We start from the raw sequence: 21936 nt of genomic DNA on the forward strand, positions 1-21936 counted from the left end.
TAGCCATCACTTAAACCTGACCACGAGCACTCCTGGGCAAGCACTTTACCAGGTCCGGGTGCGCTCACTTGCTCATTGCCGAGTCCCACCGAACAGCACACGACCGCGACTGAGGAGGCAAAGCACGAGTTGTAGCTGCCTCCACAATAAACTACTGACCGCACACCCTGCTGCTGGGGGGGTGCGTGTCGCAGGGCAGCGCAACACAGACCCATGTCAAAACATTACACCGTACGAGGGCTGATGTCACCGTTGCACGGGAGAAATTTGGACAACTCCATCTCTCTCGAGCTGTAGGAGCCACAGCTATTCTACCCCTCAGCTTGACAGCACAAGCATAAAGAACCCACCTATGTCAAACTACCCTTCTCTATGCCAATAAATCTACTCGTGGTCTAAAATCCCGCTACAGCTGAGGAAGCGACAGGAACAGGAGCGATTTCAAAGCCTGGAGAGCTGGGAAGAGAACACTGGCAAAGGTAGAAATGGGCATTTATTCCTGGCGATGGCAGCGCATTCCGGGGAGGGCAAACATCAGTGAAGGAAGCAGGGTGTGACTAAGAAGCGAGGAATCATTTTTCTTAAATATCTCTGGATATAAATATATAAACAGAGCGGCTGAAGAGAGCTGTAATTCCAGTGCTTTTAGAAGCTCTTGCCATGAATATTCAAAACCACAACAATCCCAACAATAACAGTGACTCCATGAAGCCACTCCCCTTCTGAGCACACCTCAGTAAGAAAACACACAGTTGAGACAAGGTTTAAAAGAGAGCTTTAATAACGAAAGGTGCAGCATTGTTTACAGACGACGTCCACGGCGACCGCCCTTTCTGCGAGTGCTGTCGGAGGGGATGGGGGTGACATCCTCTGCGGGGAGAAGAAAACCCAAAACACAGTTACTTTCCAGAGGCACTGCAAGAACCACGCGCAGGCAGAAGGAACGTTTCACGGGAGCAAAAGTATCTGTGAGCTCACCAAAGGCTGGGAACCCCGGGCTTTTCATGCTTAGGAAGCAAAAATCCCCATCTCCAATCCAAACCAAGCAGCCACAGCGTTTCCAAAGAAACAGAGGGTGCTTGATACAACATTCAGAGTTCTACCGCTTCTTGCGGCTCCTCTACAAAGTTTGGGACTCTCCGCTATTACTGACTCAGGCTTAAACAGAGACCAACACGGTCTTTCTGGGTGACTGCACAGCTCTGGCACAAACGCTGTTACGCCCTGTGCGCAGCTGGGGTTTATGGTACAGAGAGAAACTTGGTTTCTGAAGTCTGCTCACGCCACCTCCTGGTGAATCTTCCATTTAAGAATCTGTTTAAATCATGCCCGCAGAGCTCCTTTTACTAAATAATCCCTCAAAACTGACTGCTGGAGGTAGCAAGGCTCTGCACTGATAAGTCATGACATACGCCATGAGCCATCGCTTTCTCCAGCACTCACCAATGCGGCCGATCTTCATTCCAGATCGGGCCAGAGCTCTCAGGGCTGACTGCGCACCAGGTCCAGGAGTCTTGGTCCTGGAGGAGAGAACCAGAATCTATAATCAGTTAAATGATTCAGAAGTCGAACACGGTTCACAAACAACTGACAATGTTAAAAAGCACAGCTTCCCCACCCCAAAATGTACCAGAACTCAACCTCCTCCTGTCCCCAGACCCAAATCATTCACAGTGAGACACCAGACACGCACCTCACTGTCACTCCAAGGTAACACACCTGCAAAGTTGACAGCACCTCCCCATCCACCACTGGATAAAAATAAGAGCACACTCCGACTCCATCGACTGAAGACACCCATTCAGAATTGAGTTCAAGATACTCGGTGAGAGATGACATCAGCCAGTCACCACACAAAGTGACACACACCCTTTGGGTCAAGTTTAAAGTCAAATTCCCAGGGTGCAAAGAAGGGATGTCGTGCAATCTGGCATGGTTCTGAGACCGGACACATCTTCTGGGAATGCCTGGGCCCCCCCTCCAATGTACCTGTTGCCACCGGTGGCACGCAGCTTGATGTGCAGGGCAGTGATGCCCAGCTCCTTGCACCTCTGGGCAACATCCTGGGCTGCCAGCATAGCCGCGTACGGAGAAGACTCGTCTCTGTCCGCCTTCACCTTCATGCCACCAGTCACACGGCAGATGGTTTCCCTATGAAAGGGAAAGATATTAGGAAAAAAGCCCTTCCTCTTTCCACCCCACAAACCAGCTCCTGGGTACAGACAGAACCTGTAATTTTGAAGGTTACTGGATCAACAAGCTGCCACCCAGTACCTTGAGCACAATATTCACCACAGAGGAGCACAGCAAGCTATGTGGTCTGTGTTCACGCATGCACACCATCTTATCTTACAGCTCAGCAGAGCTCAAGGATTTCAGTGGGACCTCCTGCCAAATCTAATTTTTGTTTTCAAAACAGAAGGAGCCAGGTACTGCAGGGAGGTGACCAACAGTCAATACTTACTTGCCAGAGAGATCAGTCACATGGACAAAAGTGTCATTGAAGGAAGCAAAGATATGGCAGACGCCAAACACGTTTTCTCCTTCAGCAACCTGAGGTCCCAAGCTGATGACCTGTTCTTCCTTCTTCTCCTTGCCCTTACGAGGAGCCATTTCTGAACAACAACAAAAAAGAAGCATGAGCGATGGTGCATTGCCCTGCATCCTCTTACAGGATTTTACAGAATTCCCTGCTACTGCAACCTTTTACCAAGCAAGATAAACGAGCTCCCGTTGGCAAAACGCAGGCAGTAGTTTTGGATTACAAGTAGACTTCTTATAAAACCCAAGATTCCCGGTTTTGCTGTATGCTGACAGACAGGTCACCACCCACAACTGTTCTGTGGAGTGTCTCCTGCTGCACTTCACAGCAGAAGTTACCTAAAGCTGTGCTTTATGGCAGCTGATGTCCCCAGACAGCATCGCAGCAGAGCACAAGGGAGGCCCTTTCCTTGATAACCAGCAACGCCCAGCGCTTCCCCCTGCTCGTTTATATGACTTTATGGAAAGAAAATACCTAACCAAACAATTATTAAAGAGCCAGGCACTGTCACGAAGCTCTGACTCTGCAGACCTCTCAAATGCTAGCTTGTGTTCCCCCATGTTATTGGTCTCCTAACTAGCCCGGGTAAGTTTTCTGCCTCTGGAATCTACACCCAGCTCCAGGAGAAGGCAGAGGTGGCTTTCGGCAGTGCCTGGTTTGGTAGCTGGGGATCCCGTACATCTGCTCCGAGCAGAGGAAGGTGGCTCCCTATTGCCATCTCCTGCCCAACACGAGCCAAACTGGCGTCACGCACAGGAGAAAAGCCCAACAACTTCATTAAGGAAATCATTCCAAGCAGGACCTACTTTCACCCACAGCCCGTAGCCCGGTGGTCCCACCTCCACAGAGAGCAGCACCGACTATTAAATTAAAACAACGCGCCCACTGCTCGCCGGTACTCGCCTGGCACCGCACTGGACGCGACCTCGGCCGCTCAGCGGGCAGGCGGAGGCTCGCACCGCCGGGCCCGGGGCCAGGCGATCCCGACGCCTCTCCTGAGCCGCGGCCTTGTCCCGCAGGCCGGCAGCCCTCCCCCGGCCACCCAGCTACGCCAGCCCCCGGCTCGCCGCGGCCTAGCGCCCCGCTCGCGCGGCCGCGCCTCCCCCACGGCGGGCGCGGTGACCCGCGGAGCCCCGGGCCCCGTGAGACGGGCGGAGAGCGGCGGGGGAGCGCGGGGGGGCAGCGATGGCGGCGGATTCACCACAGACCCGCGCTCACCTGCGCCTCTGCTCCGGCGGCCGCCGCTGGAAAGGAAGCGACAGGGGTCAGGGGGCGGAGGTCACCCCCGCTCACCCGGAAGTGGTGGCGGGAGGCGGCCGAATGCCGCGGGGGAAGCGGCGTTTCCCCGGTGGCCGCCGCAGGACACTGCCACGGTCCCGATTCCGCCGCGCCGGCCGCCGCCGTGAAACCGTGAACGGCGCTGCCGAGAGCAAGACGGGCCGACCTCCCCAAGATGGCGGCCTCCTCCTCCCCAAGGTCCCTCTCAAGATGGCGGCGCCCGCCTCCCCGCCGTCCCTCCCCAAGATGGCGGCGGCCGGTTGGCGAGGGACCCTCCCAAAGATGGCGGCGGGCGCGCCTGGCAGAGCCGCGTCAGGAGGCGCGCTGGAAACGCAGGCCTGAATCGGTTTAAAAAAACACTGGAGGAAAATCGGTGTAATGGCAGCGCGCAGCCCACTTCCTCCCGGCCTTGCAGCCGCAGTGGGCGCTGCCTGGGTTCAGCTAAAGCCAGGCCGGGGCACAGGCCGTTCCCCGTCGCTCTGCTGTAGGGCTGAGCATGGCGCGGTGTCATGGGGGTCCCTGCTCCGAGCTCAGGAGGGAGCCCTGACTGCCAGGGCGTGTTTGGGAAATTACCAGTATAGGGATGCATATAGAGGTGTAAATATATAGAAGTCTGGAGTATTTTTCTCTTAAGGAGCTAACAGGAGAGATTTTATTACAAATAATTCTGCATTGGGACGTCAGGTGGCTGATGGGAGCGGCGCAGACTTTGCAAATTTGAGCGATGGTGGACGGACTACCTCCTGGAGCCATCAGCGGGGGAGATTTTTTCCGCCTCTGCAGCAAACAGAACGTAAATCCGTACAGTTTTATGTGAAGATGGTCCAGCAAGCGAATATTTTCTATTTCAGCTGGAAATAAAGACATAGCCACAACTAGAAATAGTTGAAATAGAGGGAGTTGGACTAGATGATCTCCAGAGGTCCCATCCAACCCCTACCATTCTGTGATTCTCTGATTCTGTAGCTGATTTAAAAAGGGCTCAGGAGAATAAAGATGGGAAACACCAAGGACCTTTGGAAAAAGGTCTTGTCTTAGCCCTGTGGGGAGGCAGAGGGCTCAGAGCCCGGGGGACTGGGTGGTGGTGGCAGAGCGTGAGCCCCGCCGTGGGTGCCTGGGTGGGGAAGGGTGTCCAGATTTCCACCCAGGAGCTGCCTTCAGAGCTGGTCTGACCCGACGAGAAGCAGATGGCTGCAGATGTACTAGGGAGGCTCCTTATAATGGCCCCGCTAGCGGGATTACACAGTCTCGAGGCCTGAAAACACATCGCCAGCACCCACCAGCTCTGCAGCTCTGGGGTGCTGCGTGTTTTTAGGGCAGCGTCCATGTGCCCAGCAAGGCTGACGTCTTTTAGGGTACCTTTTCCTTTCTCTGGCCAAGCATAGAATCATAGAATCATTTTGGTTGGAAGAGACTGTTAAGATCATCAAGTCCAACTGTCAGCCTAACACTGCCAAACCCACCACTAAACCATGTCCCTCAGCACCACGTCTACTCATCTTTTAAATACCTCCAGGGATGGCGATTCCAACACTTCCCTGGGCAGCCTGTTCTGGTGTTTGACAACCCTTTTGGTGAAGAAATTTTTCCTAATATCCATCCTAAACCTGCCCTGGCGCAACTTGAGGCCATTCCCTCTTGTCCTGTTGCCTGTTCCTTGGGAGAAGAGACCGACCCCCCTTGGATACACCCTCCTTTCAGGGAGCTGTAGGGAGTGAGAAGGTCTCCCCTCGGCCTCCTTTTCTCCAGGCTGGACACCCCCAGCTCCCTCAGCCGCTCCTCACCAGACTTGTGCTCCAGACCCCTCACCAGCTCCGTTGCCCTTCTCTGAACATGCTCCAGCACCTCAGTGTCTGTCTTGTAGTGAAGGGCCCAAAAAAGTCCCTCCCAGGTCCAATGTCCTCCTGTAGTGAGGGGCCCATCCCAGGTCCCTCCAGGATGCAAACCTCTCACCTGCCACCAGGGAGAAGAGGTTTGGTCCGTAAGGCTCCCTGTTCCCCCTGTGCTGGGCGTCTTCCCCAGGAGTCTGGCCAGCAGGTCGAGGGAGGTGATTCTGCCCCTCTACTCTGCTCTAGTGAGGTCCCACCTGGAGTATTGCATCCAGCTCTGGAGCCCTCAGCACAAGAAGGACATGGACCTGTTGGAACAGGTCCAGAGGAGGGCCACAAAGATGATCCGAGGGCTGGAGCCCCTCTGCTATGAGGACAGGCTGAGAGAGTTGGGGTTGTTCAGCCTGGAGAAGAGAAGGCTCCGGGGAGACCTTAGAGCCCCTTTCAGTCCCTAAAGGGGGCTACAGGAAGGATGGGGAGGGACTCTTTATCAGGGAGTGTAATGATAGGACACGGGGTAACGGCTTCAAACTGGAAGAGGGTAGATTTAGATTGGATATCAGGAAGAAATTCTTCACTGTGAGGGTGGTGAGGCGCTGGAACAGGTTGCCCAGGGAAGTTGTGGCTGCCCCATCCCTGGAGGTGTTCAAGACCAGGTTGGATGGGGCTTTGAGCAGCCTGGGCTGGTGGGAGGTGACCCTGCCCAGGGCAGGGGGGTGGAACTAGATGATCTTTAAGGTCCCTTCCAACCCGAACCATTCTGTGATTCTGTGTGTGATTCTGTGAAAGCCCTCTGTGCTCACGGGTGGCACCATAACACCTGTCTTGAGCCCTGGGCCATCTTCTTCTGCTCCTCTCTTCGTTAGCAGTCTGCTGCTGCATCAGGGATCTTCCTGTTTAAATATTGAAGGAGAGGCTTTTAAAATATACATCGTCGGGACTGCTGTAATTCCAACCAGGAGCTCCGGTGACAGCGGCCGTGGCCTGATTTGAAGGAAGGGGCTGGCAGCAGGCGAGCGCTGCAGAGCTCAGCCTGTGTCAGGCCACGTGTGCCATGGTGGCTGCGGGTGATCCATCTGAGGAGGAGCCACGGGGACGGCAAAGGGTGTGTGGGCAGCCTGAGTCAGGCAGGGTGGGTTTCTCCCCAAGGAGCAGGGCAGGCTGTGACAATCCTCCCTGAGGCTCACAGCGGCCCTGGAACAGATGCAGTCCAGAGGCAAGGAAACGGGCAAGCCTCCACTTATGGGGTAACAGGCTGAAATAACCAGACGAGCTTTAAAAAAACACCCAACCCAGCAGTTCAAAATCCACCACTGCCCTCAGCCCCACAGCAGCTGGGAGGCAAGCTGCTCCCGGTCCCTCCAGGCTCTGGCTGGGATGGGGCTTTCTCCACTCCCCGAGATGAATTCTTCCCTCTCTCTTTGCCTTGCACCAGTCCTGGCGTGTCTGCAAGGGAACTGCCTGCCCTGCAAAATGTTCCTGGGGCTCAAATGCCGGCTCCGGCCAGGCTGTCCTAGCTGCCGAGGACAGCGCTGAGGACCTTCCCAGGCTGGGATGAGCGAGAAGGGAGGCACCGGGCAGGGGCTGCAAGGATTGCGTCCTCCGGCCTGGCCAGGAAGGATGCTCAGGCCACCGTGGGGTCAGTGCCAGAGACGATGTGTATTTGCTTTGAGAAATCCCCCAGATTTAGTTCCTTATTGGGTAATTAACATTCCAGCTGCTCCTTGGTAATGGCCTCTCCAGCCCATGGGAAACCCACAGACACAGTGACGCTGCAGGCGGATTTCATAACTCAGCTGGTGACTAAACAAAAAAAGGAGACCGAAAGCCAGGGCAAATGGAAACGCCGCTCTTGACCTCTTCTCCTGCCCGGATTTTGGCCCTGGTGTAAACTGGTCCTGGCTGAGAGGGGTCAGTGGGAAGTGACTGGCCTGACCTGTGAACCCCTCGGCTTTGGGCTTCCCGCAAGGAGGAATTTTTGGTGCTCGGATGTCACTGTTTCCGTGGCTGCGTCTTGTTCCCACGAGCCACTGGTCCAGTGGCCTTACTGGTGGCCTTGAAACAGAGACTGGAGCTGGAAGAGGCCAAAACTCTCCCCAGAGGCTGAACTCTTGCCTTCTGCTTGGTACGGAGTGGGATCTGCGGTTGGGGCCGTCACGGGGCTCGTGGGCGACAGCTCCCGGCCCCTCAAAATGGCATCTTTCCTCTAATAGCCCCAGCAAAGAGAAATTCAGGACCCCAAATGCAGTCATTCGCAGGTAAAAAAAAATAAAAAGCAAACTTTTCCATTCACTTTTAAGGCCGTTTTTAGTTTCGGAAAGGCAGTTTGTGCATGCACACATGTAAAATGATGTGTCAGAAACAGGCATAAGAAGATTAAAAAAGAAATCTCCAATGCTGAAGTTAAAGCACTTAAGGAATTGGCAGAGACTTCAAGAGCCGGTTTCTGGCCCTAACGAAGCCGGTGGAAGTGCTGCCATGGACTTCAAGGGGTCCATAATTTGGCTGTAACTCAGCAGGGAGCTGAAAGCATTGATTAATAAATTGGAGACAATGCGGAGGAAGCGCTGAACTTCTTTCCGACAGATGTGCTGAAGAAGAGCCCGTGAGTTAAAGCGTGCAGGAAAGGAACTGGTTTCCTTTGCGTTTGCAAACAGGGGAAAAAAGCTACCTGATACTCATGTAAAATGGTAGAGCTGGTATTAATAAATACCAATGCTTTTCTGAGCGGCCTTCTGTTTCCAGGGAGTAGGTCATTCTTTAAAAAAAAAAAAAAAATGTAATAGCAAATGCCAGACCAAGCATTCAACAAATTCCTTTTTCTCAGAAGCAATTATTCAGTGGAAAACTTTACCGCTGGAGATTGTGGATTCTGCAGATTGTCCTCGGAGTTTAGTGCGTGCCTTTGATTACTCATTGCTGGCTTTTTGCTCGATGATTTGTGCATGAATCGCCTCTGCTAAAACTCTTGACGGAGCTTAGCATGGCCTCAGAAAGCCGTTCCCGGGGCAGATACGTTTTCAGGCTGAGTTTGCAAATCATTTAAGGCTGCAAAAAAAAAAAAAAAATCCCTTTAATACCCTTTACAGCAGTTCGCAGTTGAAAAACTTCCTGTTTGTCCCTTTTTGTTTTCTGAGCTTTCAAGTAACTTCGGCTTAGGCAAGATATTCAGGGATCTTCAGAGAAAAGGCTTGTGAGGGAAGTGAAATGTTTAAGGATAAGAAGTCTTTGACTTCAATGAATGCTTTGGAGTGCGTTAGAAAATTTGCAGCCATGATTGTCTGCAATTCTTTGTGTCTCCATCCCTACGATTTCCTTTCTTCTTTTCTTTTTGTTTGTTTATCTGCCTGTTTCATTTGATTGAAATTGCTTCCTCGCCTCCCGTTAAGTCGGAAGCTCTCTCAGAGCACGCTGCCAAAGCCGAACCCAACAGACCTTCTGCCGCGTCTCACCCCCGCGGGCTGGGCACTAAACTTGTCCCCAGGGGCTGGACACGAAACCTGGCGGGGTCTTCTTCATGCATGGCATCCCTTCTCATGCAGGCGGTGAGACGGAGACGGGCGGCTCGTGCTGGTGATTAACGTGGACCAGAGCGTGTCTCCACACGCCGGCAGAGCCCCCGGCAGCCCCCGCGGGGAGGGCAGGGGCAGGAGCGGAGTGACTGAGCCATGGTCAGGCTCGTTTTCCCCCTCTCGGAGGAATGAAGGGAATTTTGTGTGTGCGCTTGCAGGTCCAGGGGCAGCCAGCCCGTGACTCAGGTGTGTACCCTGAGCTTGGAGTCAGGGTGGAAAAGCTGAAATGATGTGATGAACCGGTGCTCCAGAATCACGCCCGGGTTCTGCGCGTGGGGAGGAGGGTGGAGATGGCCTCGGGCTTAACTGGCTTCAAAAATCTGTCACGAGGGTTGCACACACACTGGGGGAAAGATATGAGGACTCTTTGTAGGAGACATCAGCCTGGCACCCCCGTTACACCAAAGGCGCTGCCTGCCTGGGCCTTATAATTCGGGACAACCCATCGTGTTGAGGAGCGGCTGAGGGACCTGCGGGTGTTCAGCCTGGAGAAAAGGAGACTGAGGAGAGACCTTCTCGCTCCCTACAGCTCCCTGAAAGGAGGGTGTAGCCTGGGGGGGGGGGGGGTGTCAGTCTCTTCTCCCAAGTAACAGGTGATAGAACAAGAGGAAACGGCCTCAAGTTGTGCCAGGGCAGGTTTAGGATGGATAGTAGGAAAAAAAATTTCACCGAAAGGGTTGTCAAACACCGGAACAGGCTGCCCAGGGAAGCGTTGGAATCGCCATCCCTGGAGGTATTTAAAAGACGTGTGGACGAGGTGCTGAGGGACGGGGGTTAGCGGTGGGTTTGGCAGTGTTAGGCTGATAGTTGGACTTGATGATCTTAAAGGTCTTTTCCAACCTAAATGATTCCATGATTCCATGATTCTGTGCATGCCCAGGGGATCAGGGTGAGAGCTCCCCGGTGGGAGCACCGCTGGGCAGCCCATCGCCCGCGCCCCGGGCCCGGGGGGGTGGAAGGAGCCCTTCCCGGGGAGATGACGGCACGGCTGACGGTCACCCCCCGTCCCCCGGGGACCCGGGGGGGCCAGAGGGGCTTTCCTCCCGGGAGCTGTGCCCGGCGGGGAATAAACGCCGGCCGGGCGGCCCCGGGGAGCCGCCGGGTGCTGGGCTGTCGCTGCCCTCCCGCCCTGCCCGGCGCGGCGCGGCCCCCGGGGCGGCGCTCCATAGCCGGGGCCGGGCGGCGGGGCGGTGCCTGGCCGGGGCGGCGGGCGGGACACGCCGAGCGGGGCCGGGCCCGGCGGAGCCGAGCGGAGCGGAGCGGAGCCGAGCGGGCGGCGGCGGCCTGGCGGAGCGCCGCGGGCCCGGTCGGGCAGGCAGGTACGGGCCGAGCGGGGCGGGCGGCGGCGCAGACAAAGGGCGGGCGGCAGCGCGGGCCGGGACCCGCCGAGCCGGGCTGGGGGAGCCGGGGCCCCGCCGCCCTTCTCGCCCCCCTCGGCGGATCCCCCCGCGCCGACCCGCCCCTTCCCCTCGGCGGGTTGCCCGGTGCTCCCCCCCCACCGCCGCCCCGGGAGGAGCCGGCCTGGGGTCCGGCGGGGCCTGCCCCGGGGCGGCGGAGCCCACCTCGCCTTGGCTCCATCAGGCCTCGTGTCCCCCCGTGTCTTCCCACCCCTCTCTCCGCCGGGAACGGGGGGCTGTGGAGGAGGAGGCAAAGCTGTGCCGGGGTGCCCTCGGCCCGGGCATCCCTCCTGGGCGGCGGGCAGGGATGGAGGGGTGGAGGGATGCTGGCTGCTGCCCAAACAGTCAGGGCCGAGCTGCAGCAGGGGCGCCGAGGGCGAGGGGTGCGAGGCCTAAGGCATCCCCACGCTGGAGGAGCGTAAGTGGCGTTAGTTAAATTTAATAAAGGATCGCAGGAGATCAGGGCAGCATGGCCGAGAGCTGGTTTGATGGTGCACAGCTTGTCCAGCCTGGCTGGAGTTCCCGTAAAGCACCTTATCACTCCCTCTGGAAGGGCTCCTGGCATTTACCCAGCCACCGGTCAACTCCCGGGCCTTTCGTGCATCGCTGTATTTATTTTTTCCCCCAAGTCTTTTGTTTTTTGCCTCCACCGCTGCACAGGCAGGCTGTCCCCGTGATGCCCGGCGGTGCAGAAGCCAGCTTGGCCACCTTTCGGCATCACCTGGAAGGCTCTGCGTCCCTCTGAGGCTGGTACTGGCTCCCCGCGCTGCGATCGCATCCCCACGCCGTGGCTCTCCCTTCCCGCGGTGCCGGCCGGTGCCGCCGCAGCACACCATGGGGCTGGTCTTCTACCAGCGCTCACAGGGCTGGGAAGCCGGTGCCTTGCAATGCAGCTTTGTCACCGACAGCCTTGAAACAGCAGCTCTTCCTGCAGCAAAGCAGCATCTTTGTTACTTTAATCTCGAGAGTGTTTTTTAGCAGGGGCTGGGTTGGCGCAGGCTGGGGAGGCGAGCTGCCCCATGCCTGCTCCTCTCGCCTGCGCACGGGGACCCTGGCTGAGGAAGTCGTCCTTTTCCAAATAAAACAATCAGGACGAATTCAATAGGAAATAAGTTCCTTGCTTCTGAGGGAACTTGCCGTGGGTGGAGAAGAAGGAAATTAAACAATAGAAAAAACGTGCGGGGCTTTATACGGCAGGCAAAAAAATACCCAAGGTTCTAGCGGGATGGCCGAGCATCTTCCCTTTGCCCATCCAACTCCGCGCTCCTTTTTGACAAGGACGGCGAAGGCAATGGCGATGCTCGTGTTTCCCGACACCCCTCCATGTCTGGGGCATCTGTGCATGGGTGTGGGGAAGCCAGGACTTCCCACATTACCATCCTGCGGGTCCCCAGGCCACCCTGCAGGGTCACCTCGCTCGGCACTGGTGCGTGCTGTGCCACCCCGCCAGCTGCAGCCCCCAAAGTCCTCCCTTCCCGCCTGGAGCGCTGATATGGGGCATGGATGCTACCGGGAAATCTCATGTCCACAAAGCCTTTCCCACTTCCTGCGCCTTTGGGAAGCTGATGGTTCTGGTCTGGTTGTGTTTGGGTGGGGATGGAAAACCCATCCCAGCCAAACAGACTTTTTATTACAGGTTGTTTGGGGTTTTTTTTCTCCCTCTTCTTTCTGCGCAGTGCTGTCAGTACTCTACAACAGGACGTATTTACTGCACTATCGGTGGTAATTTAAACAGAAGAAAAAAGACGCCTCACAAGTCAAAAACTAGGCTGGAGTGAAGAGGGAATGATTAAGATTTTTTTCAGTAGCGTGTCATGGTGAAGTATGGCATGGCCGAGCGTGTCCCTGCTGCAGAGTGTCACCGGCACTGCCTGCCCCACTCCACCTGCCGGCTCTGGCTTTTGTAACCAGGTTTGGTTTTGGGGACATCTCTGGGTGCCTGGGCTGGGGACAGAGGGCTACGGTCCCACCGAGCATCCCGTCTCCAGGGCTTCTGGCTGGGCACTGAAGATGGAGCTGCTCTCGCTGGAGATGGAGTGCTCTGGGGCAGGGTCATGGAGAGCTTTGCTTGAAAGGCATTTTGTGGAATTCTACCTCCTAGATGTACCTTATTGAGTTGTTTTTATATTTTTGGCTGTTGAGGTAAAGCCTGGTGGAATGAGGCTAGACTTAAGGCAGAGAGAGAAGCCAGATACTAAGCTCCTGTATCTTGTGGTTACTTCAAGGCCATGGAGGGCTGGGGTTCCCACTCCCATCTCACCGATGGTTCCAGCCCCGCTCTTGAAGGCACCTTAGGACCTCAGGAATGCCCTTGGCTTCCTTGTGTGGTTTTGGCCGAGTTGGTGGCATTGCTTTGTGCATTTTTACAATGTGCCATCGTCACGCGTGCGCAGGTGGCTTTGCAGCCTGAGATGGGGGAAGGAGGACCCGGGTGGAGGGAAAACAGCATGCTGCTTTCCTGGAGACCACCTCACAAACCTCGGGGGCTGTGATGACTCAGTCCCCAAGTGCCTACGGGAGCTGGTGCCGCCTGCATCCCCCTCTGTGCCAGTCCCCAGGTGCGGAGGAGCAGGACAGCCCTCGCGCCGGGACCCCTGGAAGGGCTCGGTGAGTCATGCAGCGCGGACGTGGGGAGAGGGCGGCCTGCAGCTTGTGATTCATGTTGTTTTCCTGCAAAAGCCACCGGCTGCAATGGCAGAGCTTGCAGAAGGCGAATCAATATCGAGCCGTAAATCCCGCATGTGATTGCCGGCCAGGCAGTGAGGGGGCTGGTGTTGGGAGCACCTCGGTTGCCATGTCCTCCCCAAAAGCAGCAGGACTTTGCTGCAGCCCTCTGGCCGAGAAACGGGCTGAGATCGTCAGTGCTGCCTTCAGGTGGTCTGAACCTTCCTGGATGGGTTTAGGAAGGTCCCGAATGTGGGATATTCTGGGAGGAGCTGCCCTAGTATTTATGCAGGGAGCATACCTGGAGGTCGGTCCTGCTGCTGGTCTGCTCCAAAGCCACGGAGATGCAGGTCTCTTGCAGAGACCAAGACTGTCTCCCAGGGGCTCTGCCCTGTTGTTGACAAGGAACCCACATGTCTTCGAAATCTCATCACTGATGTAGAGCAGGGGAGAAGAAAAAGTGTTTTCTGTCTCTCTGGGCTTGGGCATGTTGAGGGTTGGATGTACAGCGAGGGATGTCCCTCTCAGCTCCCTCTGCTGTGTGGGGGGATGTGTGTCTTGCCCGACGGCTCTGCGTATGGTCCGGAAGGATGACAGTCCCCAAGGTGTCCCTGCTCCTCAGGACACCATGCTGCCCTCTTGGCGCCGCCTTGGACTTGGCAAAACTCACATGCCTTCTGGCTACTTGTGAGCATCTCGCTGAGTATCCCCCCCTCCTTCCCAACCACCGTCTGCTTCTTCACAGCCTTACACAGCCCTGCAACCCCAGGGCTTGGAGCCTGAAGAAAAAAGGGCCACGTTAAAAAGGGTTAACGGCTCAGTCCTGAAATGGGGCTGCAAAACGCTATTGATGCCTGAAGTCTAAATGTACGGCTCAGGCCATTTTATATCTCTTCCAGCAGCTTCGATTCATCCCTTGGCTGTGCTGGTGCACCACGGCACTGGGATGGAGGGGCAGGTGGGACATCGGAGGTTGGTTCCTCGAGCGTTTTCTTTGCCTTGAGCCCTTGCGGAGGAGAAGGAGAGGACAGGGCTGATGCTGTAGCCTGGCAGCAGGTAAACTAAAGCAACAGGCTTCCCGGGGAAATGCTGCTCAGTTTGTGCAACCTCAGGCACGGATCTGGAAATCAGGGAGGCAAGAGGCAGCTCGGGTGCCAGCAGCCCCCGTGCTGTGCTTGTAGGGGGCAAGTGTGGGCTTTACCAGGGGTGTCTTAGAGGGTAAAAACAAAACAGATCTTGCAAGCGTCTCCTGTGCTCTGCGCCTTTTCCTGCTCTCTGCGTTCCTCCCGGGTTGGTGAGCATTGCAGCCTCTGGTACTTTTTAAGGGTGGCAAAGTTTGCGTGCAGAGGTAATATCTTTTATTAGCCTAACTAATGCCTTTAGGAAAAAACAGATGTACTCTTGGGCCTGAGGAATGCCTGCGCGCCCAAAACGTGTCGGTTTTTCCAACTTGTGCCTGTTGGTCTAATAAAAGAACTGACCTCCGCCTGGCCCGGCTGTGACCTTGGAGTGTGCCGGCCTCGGGAGCATCCCGGCTGTGCGTCAGTGTGCACTGCCCAGCCCTTTCCCAAAGGATGTGCCAGGGTGGGAGCCGTCACCGGAGCACACCCGTGCTTACCTGCCTCCTAATGCAACACCAGCTACGGGCGCCCAGCCCCACCGGTGCTTTGGGCTCCCAGAGGCGTCCGTCCTGGCAGACTGGGGGAAGCGGAGGATGGCTGCGGCTCAGCGAAGCATCAGGGCATCAGGCAGGATGGATGCGGTCCAGCAGGAGCATCCTTGGGAGCCCCTGGCAGGAGGGGGCAGCTCACGCAGTGCTCCATCCTTGCGGGGATTTCTCATGAATGCAGGCGCCGGAGGGTTGGTTGCTCTCCATGAGCTGCTTCACGCTGTGGTTTTATGGATGCTGCTTTGCAAAAGTGCCATTTTGGGGCCGGGTTAGTGCTCGGCAGGGCAGCCTACGCTCCCCAGAACAGCTGGTGGTTCTTCTGTGGTGGGATGGAGCTGCTCTCCCACTGACTTCAAATTCCGCATAACGGGAAGGTGTCAAGAAAACGAAGCAGCCGTCCCATCCCATGGGGCTCACAGCGCTGCCGTGGCCGAGGAATTGGGAATCACTGCTGCCCTGCAGCTCTCCGTGATCGAGCATCGCCCTCACACTCACGGCAGGACCAGCATCTGTTGCCGGCCAAGCACAGTGTCAGAGGCAGCAAAAGGTGGTGTTGAGAGGTTTTCAGTTGGTGGTTTTTTGGGTACCTGTCCTCATGCGACCTGCCAGTGAGAGCGCAGGTTGCTGCTCCAGCGAAATATAAAAATTCACGTGAGATTATTTTCCCCTTGTCCTTTTTGCTTTTTAAAATACTTGGGATTCAGGCCCTGCTTATCCAGAAAGTCTCTTGGGCACTCGGAGAGCCACAGGAACCGACACGGCACATTTCAAAGCAGGAAAACCCGATTCATTGAGTGGATTTCCCCCTCCCTGCGAACCCACTTAAAATTCATGGAGAGTTTTGTCAGTAAGAACCTGTTTCAATTAACAGACAAAAGAAACTCTCCTCGTTAAGCGCCTCTTTCAATTAAGGTTTGGGAGAATTCCCCCAGCTCTGAGCGAGGCTGTTTCTGAGGATTCAAAGGCAAAAAATACCGGTGAGGAAGAGCAACCTGCTCCGGCTTTTTTGGGGAGAGATGGTGGGATGGTACAAACCGTAACCTGGCTGCGGGGTGTCGGGGTGCTTGGTTGGGATGGTGTTGGGGAGCATCACTGCGGGGGGGTCGACCGCCCAGCCCGGCATCCCTGGGGTGTAGGAAAGCTAATGACTGCTGCTAATTGCTGGCCTAGTTTATGGAGGAGACGGATTTCATGCGGGTGTTGGGAAATGGGGAGGAGCGCAGAGAAGTGCTCTTCCAGATCAGGGTGCTGGGGAGGAGGAGGGTGGCAGCCACCGCTGTCACCTTCCAGCCACCGTTGCCACCTTCCAGCCACTGGTAGCCAAAGCTCAGAAGTGGGGTGACCTCCCCGGGGGTTTCCTCTGTATACAGTTTCCCTGGTGGGGGGCTGCAGCACCTCGGGGCTGGGGGACGCAGATTAGCGGGGGCAGGACCTGGAGAGGGGGGTTCAGACGTGGGGTTTGCTCGAGCTGGTCTTCAAAGCCCCACGAGTTGGGCTTGCCAGCTGCTCTGCCACGGAAAAAGGTTTAATCATAAGTTTCCAGAAACCTCACCCAGTTCTTCGGTGTTTTGGGTGGGTTTTTTTTCATTTGTTTGGGGTTTTTTCTCCCCTAAAAATTCAGCAAATATTTGCAGCGATTCGCCGCACACCAGACCTTGCCTTTCCATCCCTCTGCAGGGGAAGACACATTGTCACAATTGTTTTTTTGAAGAAAACTCCAGGAAAGTGCAACTTTTATCTTTCCGAGTAAAACTGAAGTGCTAACAAGGCTTTCTGGGTGAAAAATATCTCTTCCAGAGCTAGGCACTTTGGCCAAAAATAACTTTTTTTTGCTTGAAAAGCTTTGACTGCTTTTGCTGGGTGAATCACTCCTCTTGGTTTCTTTCCTGCAGGAGCGGGCAGGTGCTGGGCGGCTGGAGCTGGAGTTTTATTTCCAGGGAGTAAATTTGGTCCAGCAGCAGCAATTCAGGTGGATGCTCCAACTGCTCGTTTCTGGCCGGGCTTTATAAATCAAAGCTTTAAATAAAAGCGCTGAGAAAAAGGGAGGATTTTCCTGCTGAAGTCTCCCCTGGGGGGTGCAAATGCTCCAGACCTTGAATAAATCAGGGATAAATTTTCCCAATATTCCCTTGTGTTCGCTCCTGTCCAGCCTGGGCACAGCAGGGAGAAGCCGAGCCGGGTGGGAGCAGCACCGGTGCCAGTCCCAAGAGCAGATGCTGGGGCTGCCATGGTCCTTCTTCAATTTTACACCTTTTGGGGACTGGGGAAATGCTGGTGTCCTTAGGAAAGCTGGGCTGGGGCTGCCCCCCTGTCAGCAGCACGGTGTTTTTTTCCCTGGCAAACAGTAACTACTGTTTGCAAAGCGCTTAAGCAGCCCATGTAATCTACCACTAAGACGCTCCTTAGCTGGCATTATAAAACTGCCCCGGTGGCACATGGGCGGACTTGGCGAGAGCGGGCAGCCAGGACGAGCTCGTTTCTGTCCTTCTGCTCGTTTTCCCCTCTCTGCTCCGCATCCCTCTCCCCTGCCTGGGTTTGCAGCCTGGCAGGAGGCAGCTGGATGTCCATATAGCTCATCCTACCATCCGTGTCTCTTTGGGGCAGTCCTAAAGGCTCTCCTGGGCTGTCAGTAATTGGGGACCGCCAGGAAAATCCCTAGTTTTGCAGCAGTTGAAGCTTTTATGCCAGGTTGTGTCTTTTTCCCCTCCGGTGCAGGGGTTTGGTCCCTGCTCAAGGAGCACCTCAGTGGGATGCACAGGGAGCTGTGACCTGCTGCCTGCTGTGCTTCGATACCGGTGTGCATCGTCGCACCACCGCGCACTGAGGCAAAGGCGTTCATCTCCTGATTGCGCCTTCTCTTGGCCAGTGGATCCAGCCCCGGCTGGGGAGGGAGGTGATGGGGACAGGGACAGGCAGTGGTCCTTTGCACCTTGTGATGGCTCTTCTCCCACGCCAGGACTCCCAAGTCTTTGCAGATATTTCCAGTCGCAGTTGGGATCGCTGCCATTCAGAGCTGGTAAAGGCAGCGGTGCAGAGGCAGGTGTTTAAAGGCAGGTTTTTCACGCCCGTTACTTTTTTATTTTCAAAGCAAGCTCCCCTGTCTTAAGCTCACGGTTGTCTCTTGAATAACATGGTGGCATTAATCTCCTTTCTAAGGACGTGCTTACCTCAGTGGTTTTAGATCTGCCGCCCTCTAAATATTACCAGTGGAGTAAAGGGGATTCCTTCTAGAGGAAACTTAAACCTTTTAATAATAATTCGGCTGCCTTTTGTGCATCTTCTACAGGTGGTTTGCGATTCCGGGGGCTGCGGGGCACCGGGTAGTGACCGCTGAGGATGCTGGCGAGAGGCATGGGAGAGACAGCAGGCATGGTGGGCCGGACGCTGTTGCCTTCCTGGGGACCTGGGTCCCAGCCTGGCTGAATTTAGACCTTCCAGTAGCCTTTTGCCGTCAAATGGCTGAGTGGAAGACGTAGCAGATGCGTCGGTGGGGCCCTGTGGTGGTCGGATACGGGAAGGGAAGCATCGGAGTGAGCAGGAGCGATTGCAAATCACTGAGCTGGGCGATGCAATTTAGCATCCTGCCTCTAAATCCTCCTCCATCCAGGCTTAACCCCCAGGGCTGCCTTACGTGGGGAAGTGGAGCTGGCGTGGTGGTGACAAGGTGATTACCCAGCGGTGCCGGTGTGGTGGGGCTCTCCCCACAGCCATGGGGAGTGAAGGGCACCCAAAGGGTGCTGGAAGGAGAAGAGCTGGGTGACCCATCTGGCTGCGGTGTTTAGGATGTGGCCCCGTCTCTGTGGGTGGAATGTGGGGACTCTGTGAGCTACTGCAGCGTGGGGTCGGGGTCCTCATGCATGCGATGGCGAGCAGGTCTTGGGGTCTCTTCTCCATGATGGTGGATCCTTGCTCCCTCCCTTGCATCCCTTTCCAAAGTGGCGCGAGGGAGATGCACGAGCAATTTCTTGCCACGTCACACCCATGGTTTTGAGCTCACCTCCCATCCCTGGGCTGCGGGGTTGGGACAGTTGATTTATTGGACGGCCAGGATTTGGGAACTGCCTGATCTTCACGGCTTGCACCTGCAGCCGGACCTGTTGCACGCCCCGATAAATCAAACCCCGGTACAGTTCTGCGCGTGGATCGCCAACCCTTCCCTCTCCTTCAGATCCGCTTGCACTTCCTTACTTGTATTTAATCCTCCCATTGCATCCCTGCAAAATCCCGCTGGAGGTTAAAGGGAGAGTGCTGCAAGCTGCGGATGGAGACAGTTTCATCCCCTCTGGTGCCCCTCTGCCTTTCTGGGGTGCGATGGCTCCCTGGGGGAGCATTTGCAGCCAATAACTCTAGCGGGGGGGAAACCGTGGCCCCCAGACCATGCCGGAGGAGAATTTCAAAAAGCTTTTAGACCGTTTTCCCCTTCCTCCTGCATCTGTCTTGGATTTGAAATGCTGATAGTAAAGGGCTTCCCCGGCCACCAGTTGCACTCCCTGCCTGCCCCGGGGTCGGATCTGGCCCCGCTGGTGCTCCAGGCTCCCGGCTGCGCCAGGGAAGCCGCTCGGATGCTGATTGTGTTTGTCAGGGCGGCCGGATTAAGAGCATTGTGGCTAAGCCTCCTCGCCGAGTGTCTTCTCCAGCGGAGCCTGGGCCAGGGCTTTGCTCGGAAACCCACCGGAAAACAGCGTTTTCCGGGGCTCTTTCTCCTGTGGTCCTCGTCGTGCGGCTGTGGCCGAGCACCCGTCTGCGCGATGGCAGCCTGTCGGCGCCGTACAGTGTTTGTGGAGGCCTGAGGTCTGCATGTGGGACTCAGGCTGACATTTCCAGCTGGTGCCTTTTAAATAACAACTGTGGTTTTAAAAGGCACCTGAACAGCTTCTAAAAATCAGGTTAAAAGGAAGTTTGACTCCGGCTGTCACCTTGCCAGCTCTTGTGGTTTTTTCTTCTATTTTACCATCGTGTTTAGCTTTTTGTTTTAGAAAAGCTGTTGGTCTCAAGAATTTGGTTTTTTGGCTCTTGGACCTAAACCTACTTCCTTCTCTGGCGTGGAGCTGTCGGCTCTCCCACGGCTGCTGGGGATGCGCAGGGGTTTGCTCTGGCAGGGAAACCCCTGAGCAGGAGCATCCTCACCCCACAGCATTGCCCCAAACCCCTCAGCATCCTCCCTGTGGAGGGTTTGCTCCGACCGTGAACCAGCAGAGCAGGATTCCTGCCTGTTCTTTGCCCTGGCGGTGGATTTGTGGGGTGGGACGCTGCCTGCCCTGGTCCAGGCTCACACCTGGCTGCTCCGGGGGTCCGGCGCTGGCCCCTTGCCCAGGCAGGCGTTGCCTTCGTGCTTTGACATGGCAGCCTCCCTCCCTGGGGAGAGTCAGCTGGCATCTGCCTGGAGATGCTGTCTCCAAAGGCTGGTCGTTAAATTCCGTAATTAAAAGTTCTTAGAAGAGGATGGACTAATGAAGCCCCCTTGGAAATGGCAGGTGATGTGGGCGCAGGGCCCCGTTCCCGTCTGCTCTGTCTCATGGAGGGTGGTGCGAGGATGGACGTCTTTCCTGCCCATCAGCCATCGTCCCCAGCGCTGGCTTCAAACCTGCTGTCACTTGCCCGCCCATCGCCATGGGAGCACGGCTGCCAGCACCCGCTGCTCCTAAAAGATGAGAGAAATGGAGTGGGAATGGGATGTCATGGCTGGGATGCTTGATAATGCGGTCCTGGCTGTCCACGTCCCTAGGGATGGTACCTGGAAGGGGAGCCTCCCTCTGCACGAGCGCATCCCTAAAAGCAACATCCCTGTGTCCTTCTCCTTTCTGTCCTGCCTGGAGATCATCCACGTGTGCAAAGATTAATTAGAAATTGATAGAACCAGGTGCTCCACCATGCCTGGCGGTGATGGAGGTGATGCCTGCCACCATGGAGGCAGTGATGGAGGCTGGCTGCCGGCGACGTGCACAGGGTCCGGGCGAAGTAGCGCTGTGATGGTGGGATTGGGAAGCGGAGGCTGGAGCAGAGCTTGCTGCAGGGAAGGGCAGGGATGACAGGATTACCCTACCAAGCCCCAGCCTGTAATCCACAGTGCCGTTCAGCCGGCCACATTTAATCCCGTTACGTGCCCAACTGGTGTCTGTAGGGAGGGTGCTTGGCTGCGGTGCCGGCAGGGCACAGGGAGCTTTCCCCAGGGAGGAGCGGGGACCTCTGCCCTTGTCCCCATCCCAGCACCGGGTTTGGGGACGGTGCTGCAAACCACTGTGCTAACAATTTTTATTTTCCTTAAACACACTGGCTGCATTGACATCCCCCCGGGCGCCTTCACCTCCCGGCAAGCGGTGCCCATCCTATTTTTTTTTCTTTTGTTTAAATGAGCCTTTCATAGGGAAGGGAAAAATATTCCCAAGGTCCCTTTGGCTCCACGTGGGTGCTCCCGCGTGCCTGTCTCAGTGACCTTGGCTGGCGGCTCCCGGCTCGGCATTGTGCTGCCCGGCTGGTTGGCTGCCCGCATCCCTCCCTGCCAGCCGGGCTGGGCGATGGGAGACTCAGACCTCCCGTACCCCTGTTCTCCTCACCGCAGCCTGGCTCCCGCTGGGCAAACGGGAAGAGGGGGGCTGCTTCTCCAGCTGCTTGGTGCGATGGGGACTCGTGGGGGACCCCCATAGCACCCCGGCGGTGCTGCCATGCGCCATGCCCGCACGGCAGCCGGGGTCCCGCAGCACGCCTGCGCGCTCCCGCCCCATCCCCGGCGCCATCGGGAGCTCGCGGTGCTCTCACGGCAAGCCCTGGCACGCCGGCGAGCTCGCCGAGGGATCTGCTGGCGTAAATAAAAGCGGCGGCGTTGGTACCGACGCCGACCCTGCCTGCTCAGCCCACCTCTCTTCCCGCAGGGCGCCGTGTGGAGCTGGGGGACCGGGGCACCCCGGGGAGCCGCCATGCCCGTGTGCCCGCCGAGGCCGCCCGCCGCCCCCTCGTCCCGCTGAGGCCATGGGGCCGCTGCTGCCAC

At 56.5% G+C, this 21936-nt stretch overlaps 1 protein-coding gene across 2 annotated transcripts; it reads right to left on the bottom strand.

Moving 5' to 3' along the window:
* Positions 1-758: 758 nt before the first annotated feature.
* On the bottom strand, positions 759-3990 carry RPS14 (ribosomal protein S14). Of its 2 annotated transcripts, none has more exons than XM_074603768.1 (5): positions 3761-3990; positions 2465-2615; positions 1990-2151; positions 1444-1520; positions 759-870 (listed from the first exon to the last, which is right to left on the bottom strand). In XM_074603768.1, the coding sequence occupies exons 2-5, from the start codon at positions 2611-2613 to the stop codon at positions 803-805; spliced, it is 456 nt and encodes a 151-aa protein (XP_074459869.1). In that variant the 5' UTR covers positions 2614-2615; positions 3761-3990; the 3' UTR covers positions 759-802. The 2 variants fall into 2 exon arrangements, with proteins under 2 accessions (XP_074459869.1, XP_074459870.1); XM_074603769.1 differs by lacking the exon at positions 3761-3990 and adding an exon at positions 3446-3470.
* Between the last annotated feature and the right edge of the window lie 17946 nt (positions 3991-21936).

Source organism: Larus michahellis, chromosome 11 (assembly GCF_964199755.1).
Source record: "Larus michahellis chromosome 11, bLarMic1.1, whole genome shotgun sequence".
Classification (NCBI taxonomy): Eukaryota; Metazoa; Chordata; class Aves; order Charadriiformes; family Laridae; genus Larus; species Larus michahellis.

Coding starts and splice junctions, on each gene's coding strand:
- RPS14 (XM_074603768.1), bottom strand. CDS start 2,613: ATGGCTCCTCGTAAGGGCAAGGAGAAGAAGGAAGAACAGGTCATCAGC. Junction 1,521..1,989: donor CGTGCCACCGGTGGCAACAG/GTACATTGGAGG, acceptor TCTCTCCTCCAG/GACCAAGACTCCTGGACCTG. Junction 871..1,443: donor AATGAAGATCGGCCGCATTG/GTGAGTGCTGGA, acceptor TTCTCCCCGCAG/AGGATGTCACCCCCATCCCC.